This window comes from Schistosoma haematobium, chromosome 3 (assembly GCF_000699445.3).
Source record: "Schistosoma haematobium chromosome 3, whole genome shotgun sequence".
NCBI classification, from domain to species: Eukaryota; Metazoa; Platyhelminthes; class Trematoda; order Strigeidida; family Schistosomatidae; genus Schistosoma; species Schistosoma haematobium.
This window is the reverse complement of record NC_067198.1, coordinates 39,737,273-39,756,317: the sequence shown is the minus strand read 5'-3', so window position 1 is coordinate 39,756,317 and position 19,045 is coordinate 39,737,273. Positions and strand designations below refer to the sequence as shown.

The following is a 19,045-nucleotide window of genomic DNA, read 5'->3' as shown; positions in this document are numbered from 1 at the left end:
TTGCAGATCAGGTTGTTTTTTTGTTTCTTTTTATTTTACTCACTTCAAATTATATATATATCTGTCAAATAATAAACCTAAATATTCAGCTTATGAATGAATAAAAATACGATATTGAAGTGTTATCTTAAAATAGGATAAAGATAATGCATAACAACAAAATAAACTATTACTATTACAAATGAAAATTTCAAAGATCTACATAATTTACAATAACAATGTATAATATTGATTTATTCAACTAAATGGAATATCGCTGTATCATCTTTTACACTGATGTCAGTCAGTCAGTAACAATGTAGAACTTCGTACGTAGGTACATCAGTTCGAGTTCCCATATCACATTAGCACAGAAATACAATTGTCGATTCAAATCCTATAGTGGTAGACTTAGCAAGAGTATAAACAGTAGTCGGAAATATTTGGATTTCAAGATGTTATCCAAGGATTATAATCCAGTGAAATAAATTTGGAAAGAGAGAAAAGAGACAAGGAGGATTCAGGAGATGAGAATTTGGGAGAACACAAAGAGTGGATGCACCTGTGTCTCTAACCATCGGTTGCTATCATCTCACTGATAAACAATTAAGAAGACAAATGATGCTTTATGGATAATAAAAAGATGGATAGCAGTAACCTATTGAGTAACCTAAAATATGGATACATAATCTTATGATATTATATTATTAATACATCAATTTAGAGAAAAATAAATAATGTTGTTATATAAGAAGTTCTGTATCAAAAGTTAAATTCATCATTATCAGGTTTCATAGTAGTACGTTGTGATGGATTTTCTCCTCTGGGCTTATAGTTTCCTACACCGTTATCCGAATACTCATCATAATGATTTGGTTTCACTCGGTAATATTGATATTCATAATCTGTATATGGTTTGTGATTATTCCAATGATTTAATACATAGTCCTGATATCTGAACGTATCTCTTTCGTGTTTTTGATAAGCATGATAATCAGGTCCCTGTGTTTGATGATTATTATGATCTGAAGTTCGATGATTATCATGATCTTCAACATTGTAATTATTGTAATAATCAAGATTGTTATAATCATCAGGATATTTATCATCATAATTATTTCCTTCATTAGTTTCATAGTGATCATGGGGATTTGGAGGGTATCTATAGTCAGAGTGTTCGTCATGTCCTCTTGGTTCTTTATTGTCATCATATTCATGGTATGAATAATCTTCATAATTATAATCATAGTTGTTATAACCATCATTCGAATAGTAATTATATTCATTCCCGTTATTATAATCATTATACGGTGAGTATTCATTATAACCTTCATAATTTCTGTGTGAATAATCATCATTAAATCTATCTGAACTTGGATAAAATTCTCTATAGAAATAATCTTTTTCATTACTAGAAATTAATGTTACCAATGTGGAAAAATATGAAAACCAAATAAATTTCATCATTTCACTGTATCCAAGCCCAAATCTTATTTACTTAACAAATTGATAAGGTTAATAATAGTAATATTAATAATAATAAACAATAATAATAATAATGAACTCAATAGACTATTTAAAGTTCAACTCTTTTATTTCATTTGTATTATGCAATGATATATTCGTAAATAAATGAATTGAATCTACGTAACAATTAAATTTCGTTGCACTGAGATTTGAATAAATTACATATTTCATAATTGAAATCAATATGATTTATTTAAACAAATTACACAAGTGAATAGTAATTTGTGATCTAGTTTAGAAATATACCTTAAATTGATAATATAAAGTATTAAGCTTATTTCAATGGTTAAGATCATGAGTCAATTGAAGCTAGACCACCATGGAAAGCCCGGAAGCACTGGACGGCCGTTTCATCCTATTGTGGGACTCCTCAGCACTGCGCATCTACAACCCCGCCTCGTTGGATTCGAACCCAGGACCTATCAGTCTCGCGCGCGAGAGCTTAACCAACTAGACCAAGTTCGGATAGATACAATGATTATTATTCACATGGAAATTATGAAGGTTATGATGAATATTCACCGTATGATGATTATAATAACGGGAATGGATAGGACGAAACGGCCGTCCAATGCTTCCACGTTTTCCATGGTGGTCTAGCTTCAATTGACTCATGTTCTCAACTATTGAAATTACTACAATCTCCACAAAACCCCTTCTGATATTGAGCTTATATTATTAATAATTTCTTACTAAATTTTTATAAGTCATGATTATTCTAATAGTAAATCTATTGATGTAGATAAAAAGACTTTCTAGTTGGACACCAACAAAGAGTACAGGTGAATTCCAAGTTGTCTAACTGGGAAACTGTGCTCATTAGTGGTGTGCTCCAGGGTATAGTTTTGGGGCCAGTGTTATTCTTCCTGTTTGTACATGACCTTCCTCCTATCATCATCAGTCTTGCCATATACTGACAATGTCAAGAGATGGAGAGGGATACGAAGTAAGGGTGATAGCTTAGAACTTCAAAATGATCTGGAGAAATTATCTGAATGGTCTCTAACTTGGCAGTTGCCGGTAAATACTTCCAAGTGTTGTGATCCACATTGGTCATCAAGGTACAGATACATGCATGATGAACAACACTGAGCTACCTATTGTCTAGACACACAATAACTAAGGGGTCATCGTTAGCCAAGACTTAAAGACTACTGCACAATGCCGTGCAATAGCCGCCAAAGTTTTAGAACTTTATGGTCAATACGTAGGGCTTTTAGTCATGTCGACGCTTAAACGTTTTTAAACTTTGTATACAGTGTTCATGCTTAAATAATGACAGTGAGCTTATGGAAAAGGTTCAGAGAACAGAAACCAAGCTGATTACCGGAATAGCGAAGCTCCCGTATGATGCTCGACTGGCCAAGTTAAATCTATTTCCGTTGTCATATCGGAGAACTAGAGGCGACTTGATTACAGCTTTCAAATTGCTTAGTGATAAATTTGCACCTGATATGCCCTCATTTTTCTTGTCTTCCAAAACAGAGAACTTACGAGGACACTCTAAAAAAGTTCACAAGCCCAGAACAAATTACTTGTCGGCTGACTATCGACATTCCCATCAAATCATCAACGAGTTGAATTCATTACTTCAGCGCGTGATTGAGGCTCCATCTGTCGACTGTTTCAAAAGAAAGTCGGATCAACTGAGAGACGATTGTTGCCAGGACTAACACAGGCAATCAAGCCCTCTATCCTTTTCAAACTGAAAATAAAACATATTATGGGTTTTTTCATACTATTGTTTCAGTTATATATCCTTCCAATGAGTCCTACATCCAATAGAGTAATCGTCATGGACTTTACAGCTAATCACTCGTAACTAAAATCAAGTCTCCCTTGAAAACCTATGTTATTTAAGTGACACTGTTTTAAGCGTAATTTGCAATATTATACTTCAAAAAGCGACTGAAGAAAATGAGCATCTGCTTCCTATGAGAACGTGAAATTGTAGTGAAGACGAACACAGATGAGTACACATACTTGGTAAAATAGAAAAACTTCACACTAATACTCCATTTGCAAAATGTTCAATAACTGTCTCAGACTTCATTGTTCTTGCATTTCCATACCAATTGTTTTCTGTTTCCGTTCTTTCCTCTTCGATCTTCGAACTTTCTGCTACCAGACATTTTATTCCTGACTAGCGTTATATACTACTTCTGTCGATATAAGTAGAATATACAACAAAATTATTGTTTTGAATAGACCTTTAACAATGATTCTGAGACAAAGCATCCATTCTTCTTACATTTATTAAACTGATTATGATATTTTGTAAAAGTACCAAACGAACTTAGTCAATGTTAACTAAACGCAAATTACAGATTAGAATGCAAGTTAAAAAACATATGAAATCCACAAAACTACGCCTCACAATTGTCATCGATTGAATGTAGAATTGAGCCAATTCATCCAGGAACTTTTCGTTAGATAGTAAATCTACCTAATAACATTCATTCAGTACATAAGATGGTGCTGAATTTTGACGAAACTTAACATTAAATTACATTAATATGAATGTCTCATACAACTTTATAACCACTGTTATAAAATTCAAGAATTTTTTTCATTTAAACAAACTTTTAAAGTTTTAAAATAATCCATTGAGTCATTGAATAAGAATAAAAAGAATTCGACGAGATCATTTACTTACGCTGTGCATTCATATTCATAGTTATATGGTAAACATATGTCTATAGAGGGATAGAGATGATTGCATCATAAATTGATGCGAGACTCCATAAAACTATAAATACAAATCGACAGCTTAAATAAATGATTTCGTCAGAAAGAAAATTTTCTTCGCTTAATTCTCTTTATTCTAAAGTTTTAATTTATTTCATACTTAACACTTGAAGTTTATGAACTAGTTCAAATGTTTATACTATTTAACTTGAGTGAGAAGCCGACACCATTGGAGTTCAATCCGTATCGGGTGTGAGGCAGTTACTCACCAAAGACAATGGAAGATGGTTGTGCAGTTTCGTGGATTGGTTGAAGTCAAACATTAACACCACTGAATGATGGCTCAGTGGTCTAATGGTTAAGAGTTCGCATGTGAGAGTGAATTTTCTGTGTTTGAATGGTGAATACGGGATGGTGTTGAATACTTATGTGGAGAATCGTACTAGGACGAAATGACCATCCAGTACTCTTAGGTTCTCAATTAGTGGTCTAACATTGATCGACTCATGATCTCAATACAAACAACACAACCCCAACTTTATTTAATGTTCTAAATTAAAACAGAAATTTTTAAAATACAAAACTCAACAGAATGATTGTCATGATGGAATTCAACAGTGAAAATACTACAATTCTCATACTGATAATCTCAAGAATATATTTGTAAATGTATACGGTTGACCTTTTAAAAAAGTACACTGATCAATTAGTTAATGGTAATTATTTCTCATCAAGTCTTGTTATTACTAATAAAATGTAACATAAATTAGTTGTAAATAATAACCAATCAAATGATAATTCTAGTTTGTTTATTAAAGTGCATACTATTTCAAAAAGTTTCACATATATCTATCTATCGCTGTAATTAAATTAAACACCGAATATGTTTTATTCAATGTTCAATGTTCGATAAAACAAAGAGATAGTTTACTGTTTATTGACCTAATAATATGTTTATTCCTATTGTAGAGGCAATCAGCTGTAATCAGAATAATCGAGGAATGAAAATATGTGATGAATATTTAGGTGATAAAATGGTTTACATACTTACGTTTGTTACCCCTCATGGAGGAGCATAGACCGCCCACCAACATTCCCTATCGAACTCTATCCTGAGTAGATAAAATTGTTTGCATAGTTTAAAAGTAATAACTTTTAGATTACAAGTATGATTATAAATTAATCATACGCTTGTATAAAAAAATGTAGTTAGAATGACATAACTGCGAAATATTTTTAATAGAACATTGAGTAATTATATTTAAGTGTTAAGGTTCAACGAGTTAAATGCTTCATGTTTAAGTATGTAATGACCATTTTAATCCTTAATCTAGAATATAAATTAACTTTTCAAATAATCTAAGTTTTTCAGAATAAAATATCAGAGATCTCATGTTTGTATTCTCTTAAAATAGTGTCACTCTTGTCATAATGAATAGAATAGCCGGATATCATATTTTGGTATATTTTCATTAAAGTATATATGTCTCTATAATTATTCTTAAGTCTTATCTTCAGCCACTTCCTAATAAATTACAATATGGATGCTTCAGTCAGGTTGCTTCATTCAATCTCATTGAAACGAATGATTTAAATCTGAAATAATTTCCGATATGGAGATTTGATTATCACATGATCATATATATATATAACAGCATATGCTATTCAATGATTTCACTCTCATAAATTAACACTTCATCAGAAGAAACATTCTGAAAATGAATATTTTACATTTTTATTTGCTAGGAGTTGTTTTACATGTATCCAGTGATAGATTTGTTTACAACAGAACACATATATTCATATATTTTAGAAATGATTCTTATAATACATCTGAGAATTTAGATGGAGAACAACTGTTCAAATATGTTAATGAATCGTTTCTAAATTCTTTGCTAAAAGACCAGAATACAAACTCCTCATTAGATGTTGAACTAAAAATCAAGACAGAAAATAGAACAATTAATTTGCATTCAAATGAAACGGATTTTAATACTGAAAAAATGAATTTTCCTAATAACACATGGCCTCAATTGAATTTTTCCAGTTTTCCATTCATGATGAATGAATCTGATGATCAACAACATGAGAGAAGTGTTGAATTTAAAAGTCAACAGTTGGAAACAAAACTCGAAAAAGTAGCTAATATTAGTGATCACATCGAAAAATCTCTTTTTGCATCAAATATAACGACTAACTGGTTATTTATATGATATATCACATACTGAAATAATCATGAAAGCTTCTTCACTATTATGGTCATCAAGAGGAGGAATGTAATGCTGTACAATAATTATAGTCATTTATCAAAAATGAATAGAAACCTTTTAGATCTAAATAATTGCTTTTTATATCGGCTCCTAACATTGGAATACAGAAACTAAGTTAAGCGAATTGCATATACAAGACATGAGACCTGATTTGAGTTAAACTGCTGATAATTATCAATTTATAACAAGACTACCATCCATTTACTCAATAATTAGCCTTAACAATGTCACTTTTATTAGTGAAATAAGTGCAATAATCCAGTTTCTACTAGTCCATTGTTATTTAGAATAATTTTTGACTGACTCTAGACTGATGTCTGGTAGTTGAATTCCAATTTCGGGCTTATTGAAGTTCCTTAAGAAAAACAATTTTTCACAAATATAAGTTGACTTAAAATGACAAACGCTTTGCTTGTAAAATGTTTCTTATTAAGAAAATAGTACCCTGTCGAATTAACAAATAGAATTTGGACGATGTAGTTTCCTTGAAGTGTTTATTTATGCCGTAATTAGCTTGTATGAAAATTGATCAGCCAACAAACACTAGGAATGTTGAGGCTGGACATAAGGTACTTGGTGGAAAATCAGTTTATAAGGTTTCAAATATTTATTGATGTCTTGGAAGTATAGCTCTTAAACATTTGGGGACCATCGAGTTAGCAATTCTGACGTTAGATACAGAGTGATAGGTAATTAACGTAACTAAATTGATAAGTGATGGATTTTTATCGACCGTTATGGTTAGAACATATATTACATATGCCCACCCACTAAACACCTAGACGTATGATAATAGCTGAGTAGGTTGGGAGGAAGCTAGCAGGAAGTAACCGAAATGTGGAGTCAGTTCACCAAATAGTCGACTGATAGTTTGAGCCATCTTGATAGATACAGATTACGTGCCTGTGCTCTGTGTGATAGTTACTGTCATTGGTTGAAAATTTTATGTGATTCACTCAATATAGCGCTGATGCATTCCTAATCTTAAATCCCAGTACCTCTCCATACAGACTGTAGATCACCAACATTTGAACCCCGTCTTGTATATCGTATTCCACGGTTCGATCTTTCTTTTTATCTTTGTTTCTACATCGTTTCTATCTATTTTTTTAGTTTCACCTTTTCGTGCTTGTCTAATATGGTAACTTAGGCCAACAAATAAGCGCTTATAATATCTTACAGTCTATCAGTCAACGATCCTAATTATAAAACTTTTTCGTAAAATTCAATAAAACTCAATAGACTATTTAAAGTTCAACTCTTTTATTTCATTTGTATTATGCAATGATATATTCGTAAATAAATGAATTGAATCTACGTAACAATTAAATTTCGTTGCACTGAGATTTGAATAAATTACATATTTCATAATTGAAATCAATATGATTTATCTAAACAAATTACACAAGTGAATAGCAGTTTATTCTGTGAATTTAGTTCTGTCTATTTTACAGTTTAATCGGATACATTCTTTAGATAGACAATATAGAAACCACTTGACTATAATTATCTACGTTTACATAATTTTACTTGTCGATTGTATTAGGAGAATTATCAATTAATTAGACTCTAATCGTATCTTGTTTCAAAAACGATCAGTCTCTTATTGACGTATGTGCATCATGTACAGATTTCCTTGATATCGCCCTAAGTCACAAACACTGTAAGCAAAGATGAATGGTAGCTAGCAGTGGAATCTAGGACTCAAGTTTCGTTAGGTTTGGGACTCGTCAGCTCGGCGTGTCTGAACCCCGGAGTTGATCTCCAATCTGGAACTCGAACCCAGTACCGTTCTCTTGAAACGCCACCACGTTATCTACTTAACCTGATAGTCACTAACTTGTGCAATAGGGTGAGGTTCAATTCATATTGCATTGTTCGTCTAAGTCTTCTCATTGATATTTAGGATTGCAACTGATCATCCAGCTGACGGATCTCAAACAAAACGTAACGCGCGTCATGGATTCCACTTCTGTCCATCACTCATCTTTGCTGATTGTAATAGTGTTAACTATAACTATGAATACAACGATCACTGACTTCATTTACCATCAAAATTTTAGATAATTTTATCATCCTCATTTGAAATGTCTTAGAGCTAAATACTGTAATGTACATTTCACTTAAATATTTAATTTGTTCTGAATCTGGGAATTCTATCGATGATTATTTATTAATTAACAAAGAAGCGATCCTTCAGGTTAATGTTATACGTCAGCAAGAAAACTGAGATTTTTTGGGACGTTTTATAACGTTCATGTAAAAGGATGTACTACTCGTCTAAATGTATTTATTTTGCTACTAGGCTTGATTATTTTTCTTTGAATCCCCAATAAGCTGATTGCCTTGACATTACTGACAGGTGGTATCAAATTTGGAAGAACAAAAATGTTTCTATATTTTCAATCCTCAACCATCTGGTACCATACCATAACAAAAACCGTCTACAAAACCTTTCTGACCTCTTCAAACTACTTCTTACATCTTTGGTCAACATTACAATGTCCCTCAAATTTACCGGCTACCCGACATTAACATATGACATAACAAGTAACACGGTTTTCAGCAATTTTAAGTACACTTTTATCAGTTATTCTGTTTACATCTTTAAAAAAATATGGGATCTTATTTTTAATAAATGAATAATAATGTAACATCATCTCAACTTTTTACGCCTGATGCTGACGTCATCTTTATTGTCGTTGTTGTCGTTGTTTGGTTTTCCTTTCCCTCTGTGTTTTCATTAGGACTTTGAGTTGTATAATTTGTTTCATTGGTTTGTTGTTTTTCGAACTCATACTGTTTATGCCAGATTTCGTCCCGATCCCTCCCTGTATAATAATCACTGTCATAATATCTATCGTTTTCATTTGTTTCATCAATTATATCATTTCCATCATTCACGTTAGATTCATCATTAAAATCATAATTATACCATCCATTATCATCTGAATATATTTCACGACTTTTATTATCAAAATAATAGTCATTCGTTACATTTACTTCGTTGAATGGATCTTTTGTATCTTCGTATGAGAAGTATGACTTTCCAGAAAATGCATCAAATTCTCGAGGAAAGGTTACATTATTGTAATCATCAGTAGAATTAGAAGAATCATCTCCATAGGAATCGTATACAACACTTGATCTACTTTCAATAACTGTACGACGGGATAAATAAAAACTGATTTTTAATAAGATAATTATGCATTCAAAAATTATTTTGATTTTTATCTTCAACATGTCCATTTAATGCAATAAAACTCATTCAAAATGTAAATACTTTTTTTGTTGTTGGAAAAATTACATTGTTCATAATGATCTTTATATTTATGTTTAGTGCGAAATACAGTCATATGATTGTGAAAGTCCATAAAAGAGGAATTTTTAAGCCACAAATCAATAAAATTAGATCAAATACTTTAAATTATGTTGAATTTTTATAAGCAAAGATGGATAGTGACTAGCAGTAGAATCTAAGACTTTCGTTTCGTCCTGTTCGGGACTCGTCAGCTGAATGTACCTGTATCTCAGAGTTCATGTTCACTCTGAGACTGGAACCCAGTAGTGTTCGCTTCAAACACCATCGCGTTATCCACTCAGCTACTAAGTTATGAATTTTATTCATAATCTGATTAAACATGATCATTCATTAACAACATTGTGACTGTAATCCAATTATTTTAAATTTACCTTCAGTGCCATTCAAAGATTTTTACTTAATATCTTGAATTAATCAAAGTCAAAAGTTTAAGCCAGTAGACAGCAACTCAGTGGTGTAAAAGATAAGCGCTCAGAGGGAGTCTTGAAGATACTGGATTCAATTTAAGGTTATGGATTTGTATTGCTACGTAATCCAATAATTCGACAAAACAGCTATTTACTGCTTCATGGTTTTCAAGGGTTGTCTGACGAAAAAAAGTCATTGATGTGGATATCATAACTCGATTTTTTACCCATCATAAAATGTTTTACCTGATTATTAATCAGAACTAAATTTGTCATCTTTATTTTTGAGGGAAAATAACTTACAAATATGATTGCGCTAGAATAATTAGTGTTTTTGAAACATTAAAATGTTTGATATTTCATTTATAAGGCATATTAATATAAATACTTACATATTATCTATTTACAGAAAATGAATTTGGAAAACTGTCACCTAAATTACTTCAGTATATGGGTGTATTTAAATAGACAAATGGAATTTTATCGGTATGGGGATATGTGGAGTTTGTAGTATTTTCTTAGTTAAACTCACGAATTGATATAAGCTAGAGAACCATTAGGAACACGAAAGCATTAGGTGGCCGTCTTGTCCTTGTATGGAACTCCTCAGCAGTACACACTCACGATCCCGCATGCCGGATACAAACCCAGGACCTCCAGTCTTGCTTGCGAACGCTTAACCTCCATACCAATAAACCGGTATCCCTATATTGATTTATTATCTCGTTGAAGTAGTTTTGTGGGGATTGGTTTTCAAGTGCGAGATCGCGGTAGAGCACTGCTGAGGAATCCAATAAAAGGACGGAACGGCCGTCTAGTGATTTCAGGTTTCTAATGGTTGTCTAGCTCAGTTTGACTCATGAATTCAGTTATGAAAATGGAATCTCATTTACCATCTGTATTATCGTATGCGCAGTATCATTGGTGAAAATTGCAATAATAACAAATGTTTTCCCAGAAAACAATCTTGGACAAAGATTAACAACCCTTGTAAGTTCATAAATGAAAACATTTTAAAAAACGTAGAATAAGAAAATTCTGAATTTGAAGTTGGTTTTTGATAAGGTGTAGATAATTAAGAAGTTCCATACAAGGACAGACTAACTGCCTAACTCCTTCAGTTTCCAACAGTTTTCTAGTTAATATTACCTAGAGAAGAAAACTAATTTAAAGTTAAGACTATTGTCAGAAACACACTTTGTTTATATAGGTGACCAAACAGTTGGTCTATTTAAGAAACATCCAATTTTTTGCTTTTCTAAAAAACAGAGAAACTTCAAGTGATGTTTACAAATGAGAATCTTTTTTTCATTATGTGTGAAACGATAAGCATCGTCTAATTATTCGTATACAGATTTAAGCGTACACTTGGGTCTCTGATGCAAGATAAATTAAGAGTAACTAGTTATTTTTTGTTACACATAGGAGATGACATTTAAACGTACTTGTAGAACAGAGCACAGAAAATCAGTTTTGTATTTGAAACCTAGGACATTGACATAATTTAGATTACTAAAATAGACCATTTATTGGTTGTGATGTTGTCTGAGTTTGTCTAAATCTTTCAAAACTTTATCGTTTACAACTTTTTATAATATTAAAAGCTATGGCTATGCACAGAATAAGACTCGAACTCTGTAAATGAAAGGATTACGTTCTATGACTTGATTTATCATTGTATTTATCAAAATCGTTACATTTCTTAAACTTACACATCAAAATGTTTTTTGATTCCATAGATAATTAAGTATATTCATTTGTTAATTTATTCCACTTATTTATTTACTATAAAGAAGTGGCTTACATTAAGTCACGAAACGTCAGAAATACAATTACTTTACTCATTGGGATATAACAAAAAATATATTTATTACTGACGAGTTCAGTTTGTCTGATTAGGTGGAAAATAAATTAGGTCACATCTGAGATATAACAAAAAATATACTTACTATTAACTTTCCACGCAATGCTCAACTTATTTGAAACCATCAAATCCAACTTTTTAAGCAAAGATGGATATTGGCTGGCAAAGAAATCGAGAACAAGCATCTCGTCTCATTTGAGAATTGTCAGCTGGATGTATCTACATCTCAGAGTTTATATTTACCCTGAGATTCGAACCCAATACCATTCATTTTAAACGTCATCGCGTTTCAACTCTGAGATGCAGGTGCATCAAGTTGACGAGTCCCAAATGGGACGAAACGAGCGTTCTGAATTCCATGGCTAACCACTATTAATCTTTGGTGGTGATCAATCTGTCAAAACAACCACTAACTATTAATCTTTGCTTAAAAAGCTTGTGACTTAAGGCTATTTTGAAGCAATCCGCACAGGATGTACATATGCCAACAAGAGACTGATCAATTGCAGTCCTATATAACAATGGGAAGATACAGGTAAACAACATCAAGTGAATGTATCAAATCCAAACTTGGCATCGGTTTCATTGATTGTCTTACAATTAACTGTTACAATTATCATTTCACTTAATCCTTTGTATAAATTCATTTTTCGACAAAGTAGCAAACCTATTTTAATAATGAACATTACTCAACCTTGATTTGGATAATAAGATTAAAGTATTTTTTCGAACAATGTACTTCACATAAACCGATCAAATAGTTATATGTAAAAAAATAAAGGTCAAACAAGCAAATTGAATGACAACTGAAGTGAAGATATTTCAGAAAATTAGTATGAATTATAGTACTCTAAACAATAAATCAATATTATCGGGATAATTTTAGTACAAGTACAAACAAACAGAACATAAAAAAGAGAACTTGAAATTTGGTTGAATAAGACTTCAAAAAGCTCAGAGTGTTTTCTCGTAACAACTTTTATGTAAAACAATAAAAATATTAAATGAAAATATTATGTTTAAAATAGTCTAAACGATTGAATTTTAACTAGTAGTGAGGTTAGATACAGGGTATTAGGGAATGATGGTAAATCACTTGTTGAGGTTGTGAATCTATATCGACTGGGATAGTTGGGCCACATGTTACGTATGCCTGAACACCGATTACCACGACGCTCAGTTCTGAGTAGTGTTGGAGACAGTTGGAAGAAAGAGGCAGTCAAACCAAAACATGATATCAGTCCTTGAAGTCACTGACTTCTAGTCCGAACCATGTTGCTAAATGCGGACCACTTGGTTGGGGTCTGCGTGACTCTGCAGACATAGCTCAGAATTGATCACAATGACGTTGATGTTTACACTCTTTGTCTTCTCTCCAACTGTGAGATTAAAACAACTTTATATCTTTCTTCCTACGAACTAATTTTTTTCCCTGTATCATATCCTCATATATAATCTTTCTTTTATATATTACTACCATTGATGTCACTACTTCTATGAATTTGGTGTTCATCTTGTTGTGCTAGGGAGCTGTGGTAACCTGAATCGATGCATATATGTGCCTGGTCCTATGTTGTAACTGATTGACTAACTGAATCGATTATTTTCCTGAAAAATTTCAGACCGATTAGCCTAGAGAAATATTGGAATTATTTCAAATATAATTTTTATATTTTATTTCTTCGATATAATCCGTATTCAATATTTGTTAAACTATTCCATTGAAATCTTAACAATTGTTCAGATATAAATGAGAAAAAAACTGATTTTTTTGCTGTATCTTAGATATTAAAGAAGAAATGTATCTGTAAAATCAAAGCGAATAAATTTAAATTAAATCTAACATTTCTGTAAGCAATGATGGATAGTGGCTAGCAGTGGAATCCAGGATGCGCGTTTCGCCCTATTTGGGACTCGTCAACTAGATGTACCTGAATCTCAGAGTTGATGCTCACCATGGGACTCCAACCCAGTACCATTTGCTTCAAACGCCATCACGTTATCCACTTAGCTACTGAGTTCTGATAGCCACTTGCTTGTGCAATGGGGTGAATTTAAATTCACTTGGTATTATTTGGCTTGTATCTTCCCATCGAGGCTTAAGACTGCAATCTAACATTTCCCCTAGTAATCTAGTCTAAACTTTTTCAACGGAATATTATTCAAACATTACAATGATCAAATAGAAATAAAAGTATGTGGTTCATTGATTAACTATAGACTATACAGATTATCAAACTAACATGAACAATTAAAGAGGAAGAATGGTATTTGTAAAATCTCAGCGAAAGAATTTGAAGTAAATCCAACGTTTCGTCTGGCAACCTGGTCCAAGCTTTTTCAAGGAAACAATATTTCAAATAGATAATTACTTTAATGTGTAAATGACACATGTAATATGAAATGAAAAGTATATTCAAATATCTTCAACATATATAGATTCGACACCTCTTTCAATCCAATTTCTTTTGATTACTTTAGATTACTTTCAATGAACAATTCTTTTGGAGTGATTTTGTTTTATTTTATTTAATCTTAATATTCTAATACAAAAAATCTATTGCCTTTTATACTATGGTTCAATTATAGAAAATAATCTTTCATTATTTATATAGAATATAAATGATTATTTCTAGTAGACATGACATTTCTTAATTAATCTTACTTATTCATTATGTAATCAGTTTTGATAAAGATTTTTCTATACGATCAGTATTGTTACCATAAATGTTCATATGTAACTAGATTAGAAAGCAAAATGAAACTCACAACTCTTTTCTTAATTACTCATATATATATTTCACTTTGAATACATTTACAAGTGAATTAATTAATAAATAATTTGTATTTATTAGTTGTAATATATAGTGTTATGTTATTATTATTATTATTATTATTATTATTATCATTATTATTATTATGACAGTTCGTTTGTATCAACAATTCATACTAGTTTAAGATAAAACTCATTTTCCATTATCTTTTCATTTGCATTTGATTCATCTGTATTTACCACTATCACTATTCTTGGCTATCTCCGTTGTCTTCCTCATTTGGCCGAGGAGCTGGCTCTTCTGGATATGGTGTTGGTTGTGGCATTGCTTCTGTCGTATACTTATTTCGATATTTTTTATATTTTCCCTTGCTTCCATACTTTCCTTTCTTTCCGTATTTTTTCGATTTTCCGTTTTTCTTACTTGATACCCGTTTGGTTGACGGCTTATATTTCTCATATTTAACATATTTTTTCGGCTTAGATTCATTCTCTTTTTCTTCATCGTGTTTATCATTTTCCTCTTCACCATCGCCGTTTTGTAATGCACTGGGAACAGGTATAGGCGGTGGAGTATTTTGCGGTTGTTTGAGATAATCAGGTAAATAATTCCCATATTGATCATATTTGGTAGGATCTTTTGGTGTATTACCATAAGCTTCTTCACCTTTTAAACCATGACCTTCTCCATAATATCTTGGTTTATAATGATGATGTCCACCGAAAACTAAATCTCTTACTTCCATATCATATCTATCTAAATCATCATAATATCGGTGATGATGACTGCGGTTATTGTGTGGCCGATGTTGATCTCTGTCGCCATCAGGCCGCTCTGGTCCTTGAGGTTCTTCACGACGCGGAGGTTTAGGAGGTGGTGGAGGCATTTGTTGTTGTTGTTGACCATCATCCCGAGGTGGTGATGGTGGTGGTGGTGGTGGGGGTGGTGGTGGTTGACCTTCTCCATCTGGACTATCTGGTGGAGGATGTTGATGATGATCATCATAATTTCCTGAATAATATCCACCATATAAATCATTTCCATTATTGAAAAATGAATTAACATCGTCATCATAATCATCATGTGAAAATCCTTGATCACTATAAATTAATAATATACATGTAATCAAATAAAAATAAATTAATTTCATATTTTATCGCCTATTTTTTTCTTCTTAAATAAAATTACTTTTATTCAATTTCAATAGATGATTGAAATATATAAACTAAACAATGAACATTTAAAAATAATTCAATTTAATAACTTATATTTATATGCAATTAAAACAAATAAAAGAAATAAAATTTCTTTAGCGAAAAGTTCATATCAAAAAATAGATGCACTTAGATACATGCATATTTTGGAAAAAAAAAAAAATCAATTTTACTCATTGATTGTTATCAAATATTTCTTTACTCAATAAAAAGTTTCTTTTTTTTCAATGTATGCATCTGGGGGGGACATGGGATACAGTGGACAGATAGGATGCAGTTGGTTGATTTAGACTTTGTAGATGATCTGGCTCTTCTATCGTACATGCAACAAAAAATGCAGAAGAAGATGACCAGTGTAGCAGCAGCATCAGCATCCGTAGGTCTCAATATACACAAAGGGAAAAGCAAGATTCTCCGATACAACACAGTATGCACCAATCCAATCACAATTAACGGAGAAGATTTAGAAGATGTAAAAACCTTTACATATCTGGACAGCATCATTGATGAACAGGGTGGATCCGATGCAGATGTGAAGGCGCAGATCGGCAAAGCAAGAGCAGCATATCTACAACTGAAGAACATCTAGAACTTAAAACAACTGTCAACCAACACCAAGGTCAGGATTTTCAATACAAATGTCAAGACAGTTCTACTGTATGGGGCAGAAACCTGGAGAACTACGAGAGCCATCATCCAGAAGATACAGGTGTTTATTAACAGTTGTCTACGCAAAATACTTCGGATCCGTTGGCCAGACACTATTAGCAACAACCTACTCTGGGAGAGAACAAACCAGATCCCAGCGTAAGAAGAAATCAGGAGGAAGCGTTGGAAGTGGATAGAACATACATTGAGGAAAGTACCCAACTGCATCACAAGGCAAACTCTCACTTGGAATCCTCAGGGCCAAAGGAGGAAAGGAAGACCAGAGAACACATTTCGCCGGGAAATGGAGATAGACATGAGAGAAATGAACAACAATTTGATAGAACTAGAAAGGAAGGCGGAGGACAGCGTGGGTTAGAGAATGCTGGTCGGCGGCCTATGCTCTATTGGGGGTAACAGGCGTAAGTAAGTAATTTTATTAGATTAGTTGAAGAGGCTTTTATAGATATTGTCTTGGTTTTTAGATTGTAAGTCGTTATAGATTAATCTGAGTTGGGGTATTTACTAGAAATCAAAATATAGCTGTTTAGCTGTATTATGAAACGTCTTTTCAGTAGAGACTTATAATTTTACCAAGGATTAAACGAGGACTTTCAAAGCCTCGCAATGATTGATTAACCATTATAACTGATTGTTTAGGATCTGATGATCAATAAATTTGCGATTTAAAGCAATAGTCATCTAATATTATACATATATATATGCCTTCGTTACTTCATCAACCGCATCTAAGAAGCATATGGTCATGGTTCTATAATGAAGTGTCTTTATCAAGTTCCTCCTATATTGTAGAGAGAAAAACTAAGAAGAACTGTAAATTGGCCGGTTGAAGTAGATTTTTGTTCAAGTTTCTTGTTAGTGACCCATCTATTCTCTTTGTAAGTAGAATATCTGGAAAGGCTATTCTGTCTCCACTTTCTTCGTCACATAGGAATTTAATAGATAGATGAACTTCATTAAATCATCTAAGTGTCTCTATCCGGTCAATATGATCGCAACAATGGATAGATGTGTTGTCCATATATCGACAGTAAGATCAAACTTGCCGATGTTCTGTGCTGATGGATCGTTTCCTAATTTAGTGAGGAAAATATAAGCCAACATGGGACCTAGTGGTGAACCCATTGCGACACCATTTATATGCCGATATATTTCTCCATTGAATTTGAAGTTTAAGTTCGTAGTACATTTCGGTAATAATTCCTTCATGATATCCACAGGGATTGTAGTCCCTATTTCCTGTTCTCTAAATTGTTCATAAAGATATTCAACAGTCTCCCTGTGTGGTACATCTGTCTACAATGATGTTATGTCCAAGAGCGTCATCATCTGCCCATTTAGTGTTTATGTTTTTGGTCTTTTTCTGGAGACTTACTTACTTAATTACGCCTGTTACTCCTCGTGAAGGAGCATTGGCCACTCACCAGCATTCTCCATCTAACCCTGTCCTAGGCAATCCTTTCCAGCTCTTTCCAGTTGTTATTCATCCTTTTCATATCTGATTCTGTTTCCCGACGTAATGTGTTCTTTGACCTTCTTCTTTTCCGCTTCCCTTCAGGATTCCAAGTTAGGGCTTGTCTCCTGATGCAGTTTGACGATTTCCCTAATGTGTGTCTTATTCATTTCCGTCGTCTTTTCCGAATTTCCTCTTCAGCTGAAAGCTAGTTTGTTCTCTCCCACAGAAGGATGTTGCTGATGGTATCCGGCCAATGGATGTTGAGTATCTTGCGAAGACAACTATTTATAAATACTTGTACCTTCTTGATTGTGGTCGTTGTAGTTCTCCAAGTTTCGGCTCCATACAGTAAAACTGCCTTGACGTTCGTATTGAAGATTCTGACTTCAATATTGGTTGAAAGTTGTTCTGAGTTCCATATGTTCTTCAATTGTAGGAATGCAACCCTTACTTTGCCAATCCTCGCCTTTACGTCTGCATCTGATCCTCCTTGTTCATCGATGATGCTTCCCAGGTATGTGAAGGATTCTACATCTTCCAGAGTTTCGCCATCAAGAGTGATTGGATTGCTGTTCTCCACTTTGAATTTGAGGTCCTTGGTTTTCCCTTTGTGTATGCTGAGGCCTACTGATGCAGAGACGGCTGCTATACTGGCTGTCTTTATCTGTATTTGTTCGTGTGTATGGGATAGGAGGGCTAGGTCATCTGCGAAGTCCAAATCGTCTAATTGGCTCTGAGCTGTTCATTGTATGCCGTGTTTTCCCTAAGATGTCGAGGTCTTCATAATCCAGTCGACCACCAGAAGAAAGAGAAAGGGAGAGAGTAGACAGCCTTGTCTGAATCTGGTCCTTACTTGGAATGTATCTGTCAGCTGT

The 19,045-nt window shown here is 32.9% G+C and overlaps 4 protein-coding genes across 4 annotated transcripts; 1 reads left to right on the top strand and 3 right to left on the bottom strand.

The window, feature by feature from the left end:
• On the bottom strand, nucleotides 1-1,446 carry MS3_00005765 (uncharacterized protein; the record flags this gene model as incomplete). Its single annotated transcript, XM_012939483.3, has 1 exon — nucleotides 1-1,446. One exon carries the CDS (start codon nucleotides 1,444-1,446, stop codon nucleotides 742-744), a length of 705 nt encoding a protein of 234 aa, XP_012794937.1. The 3' UTR covers nucleotides 1-741.
• Nucleotides 1,447-1,590: 144 nt separating this feature from the next.
• Nucleotides 1,591-7,190, top strand: MS3_00005764 (uncharacterized protein). The gene has a single exon (XM_051213849.1). It carries the CDS (start codon nucleotides 5,913-5,915, stop codon nucleotides 6,405-6,407), a length of 495 nt encoding a protein of 164 aa, XP_051069861.1. The 5' UTR covers nucleotides 1,591-5,912; the 3' UTR covers nucleotides 6,408-7,190.
• A 1,547-nt stretch (nucleotides 7,191-8,737) lies between these two features.
• MS3_00005760 (uncharacterized protein) lies at nucleotides 8,738-15,034 on the bottom strand (the record flags this gene model as incomplete). Its single annotated transcript, XM_035730213.2, has 3 exons — nucleotides 8,738-9,648; nucleotides 11,299-11,342; nucleotides 15,008-15,034. The coding sequence occupies 3 exons, from the start codon at nucleotides 15,032-15,034 to the stop codon at nucleotides 9,126-9,128; spliced, it is 594 nt and encodes a 197-aa protein (XP_035586704.1). The 3' UTR covers nucleotides 8,738-9,125.
• A 44-nt stretch (nucleotides 15,035-15,078) lies between these two features.
• BRD4 (Bromodomain-containing protein 4) lies at nucleotides 15,079-15,981 on the bottom strand (the record flags this gene model as incomplete). Its single annotated transcript, XM_012939476.2, has 1 exon — nucleotides 15,079-15,981. The coding sequence occupies one exon, from the start codon at nucleotides 15,979-15,981 to the stop codon at nucleotides 15,079-15,081; it is 903 nt and encodes a 300-aa protein (XP_012794930.2).
• Nucleotides 15,982-19,045: the final 3,064 nt, after the last annotated feature.

Bases quoted from the DNA above. Each gene is read 5' to 3' on its own strand.
- MS3_00005764 (XM_051213849.1), top strand. From the start codon at position 5,913: ATGAATATTTTACATTTTTATTTGCTAGGAGTTGTTTTACATGTATCC.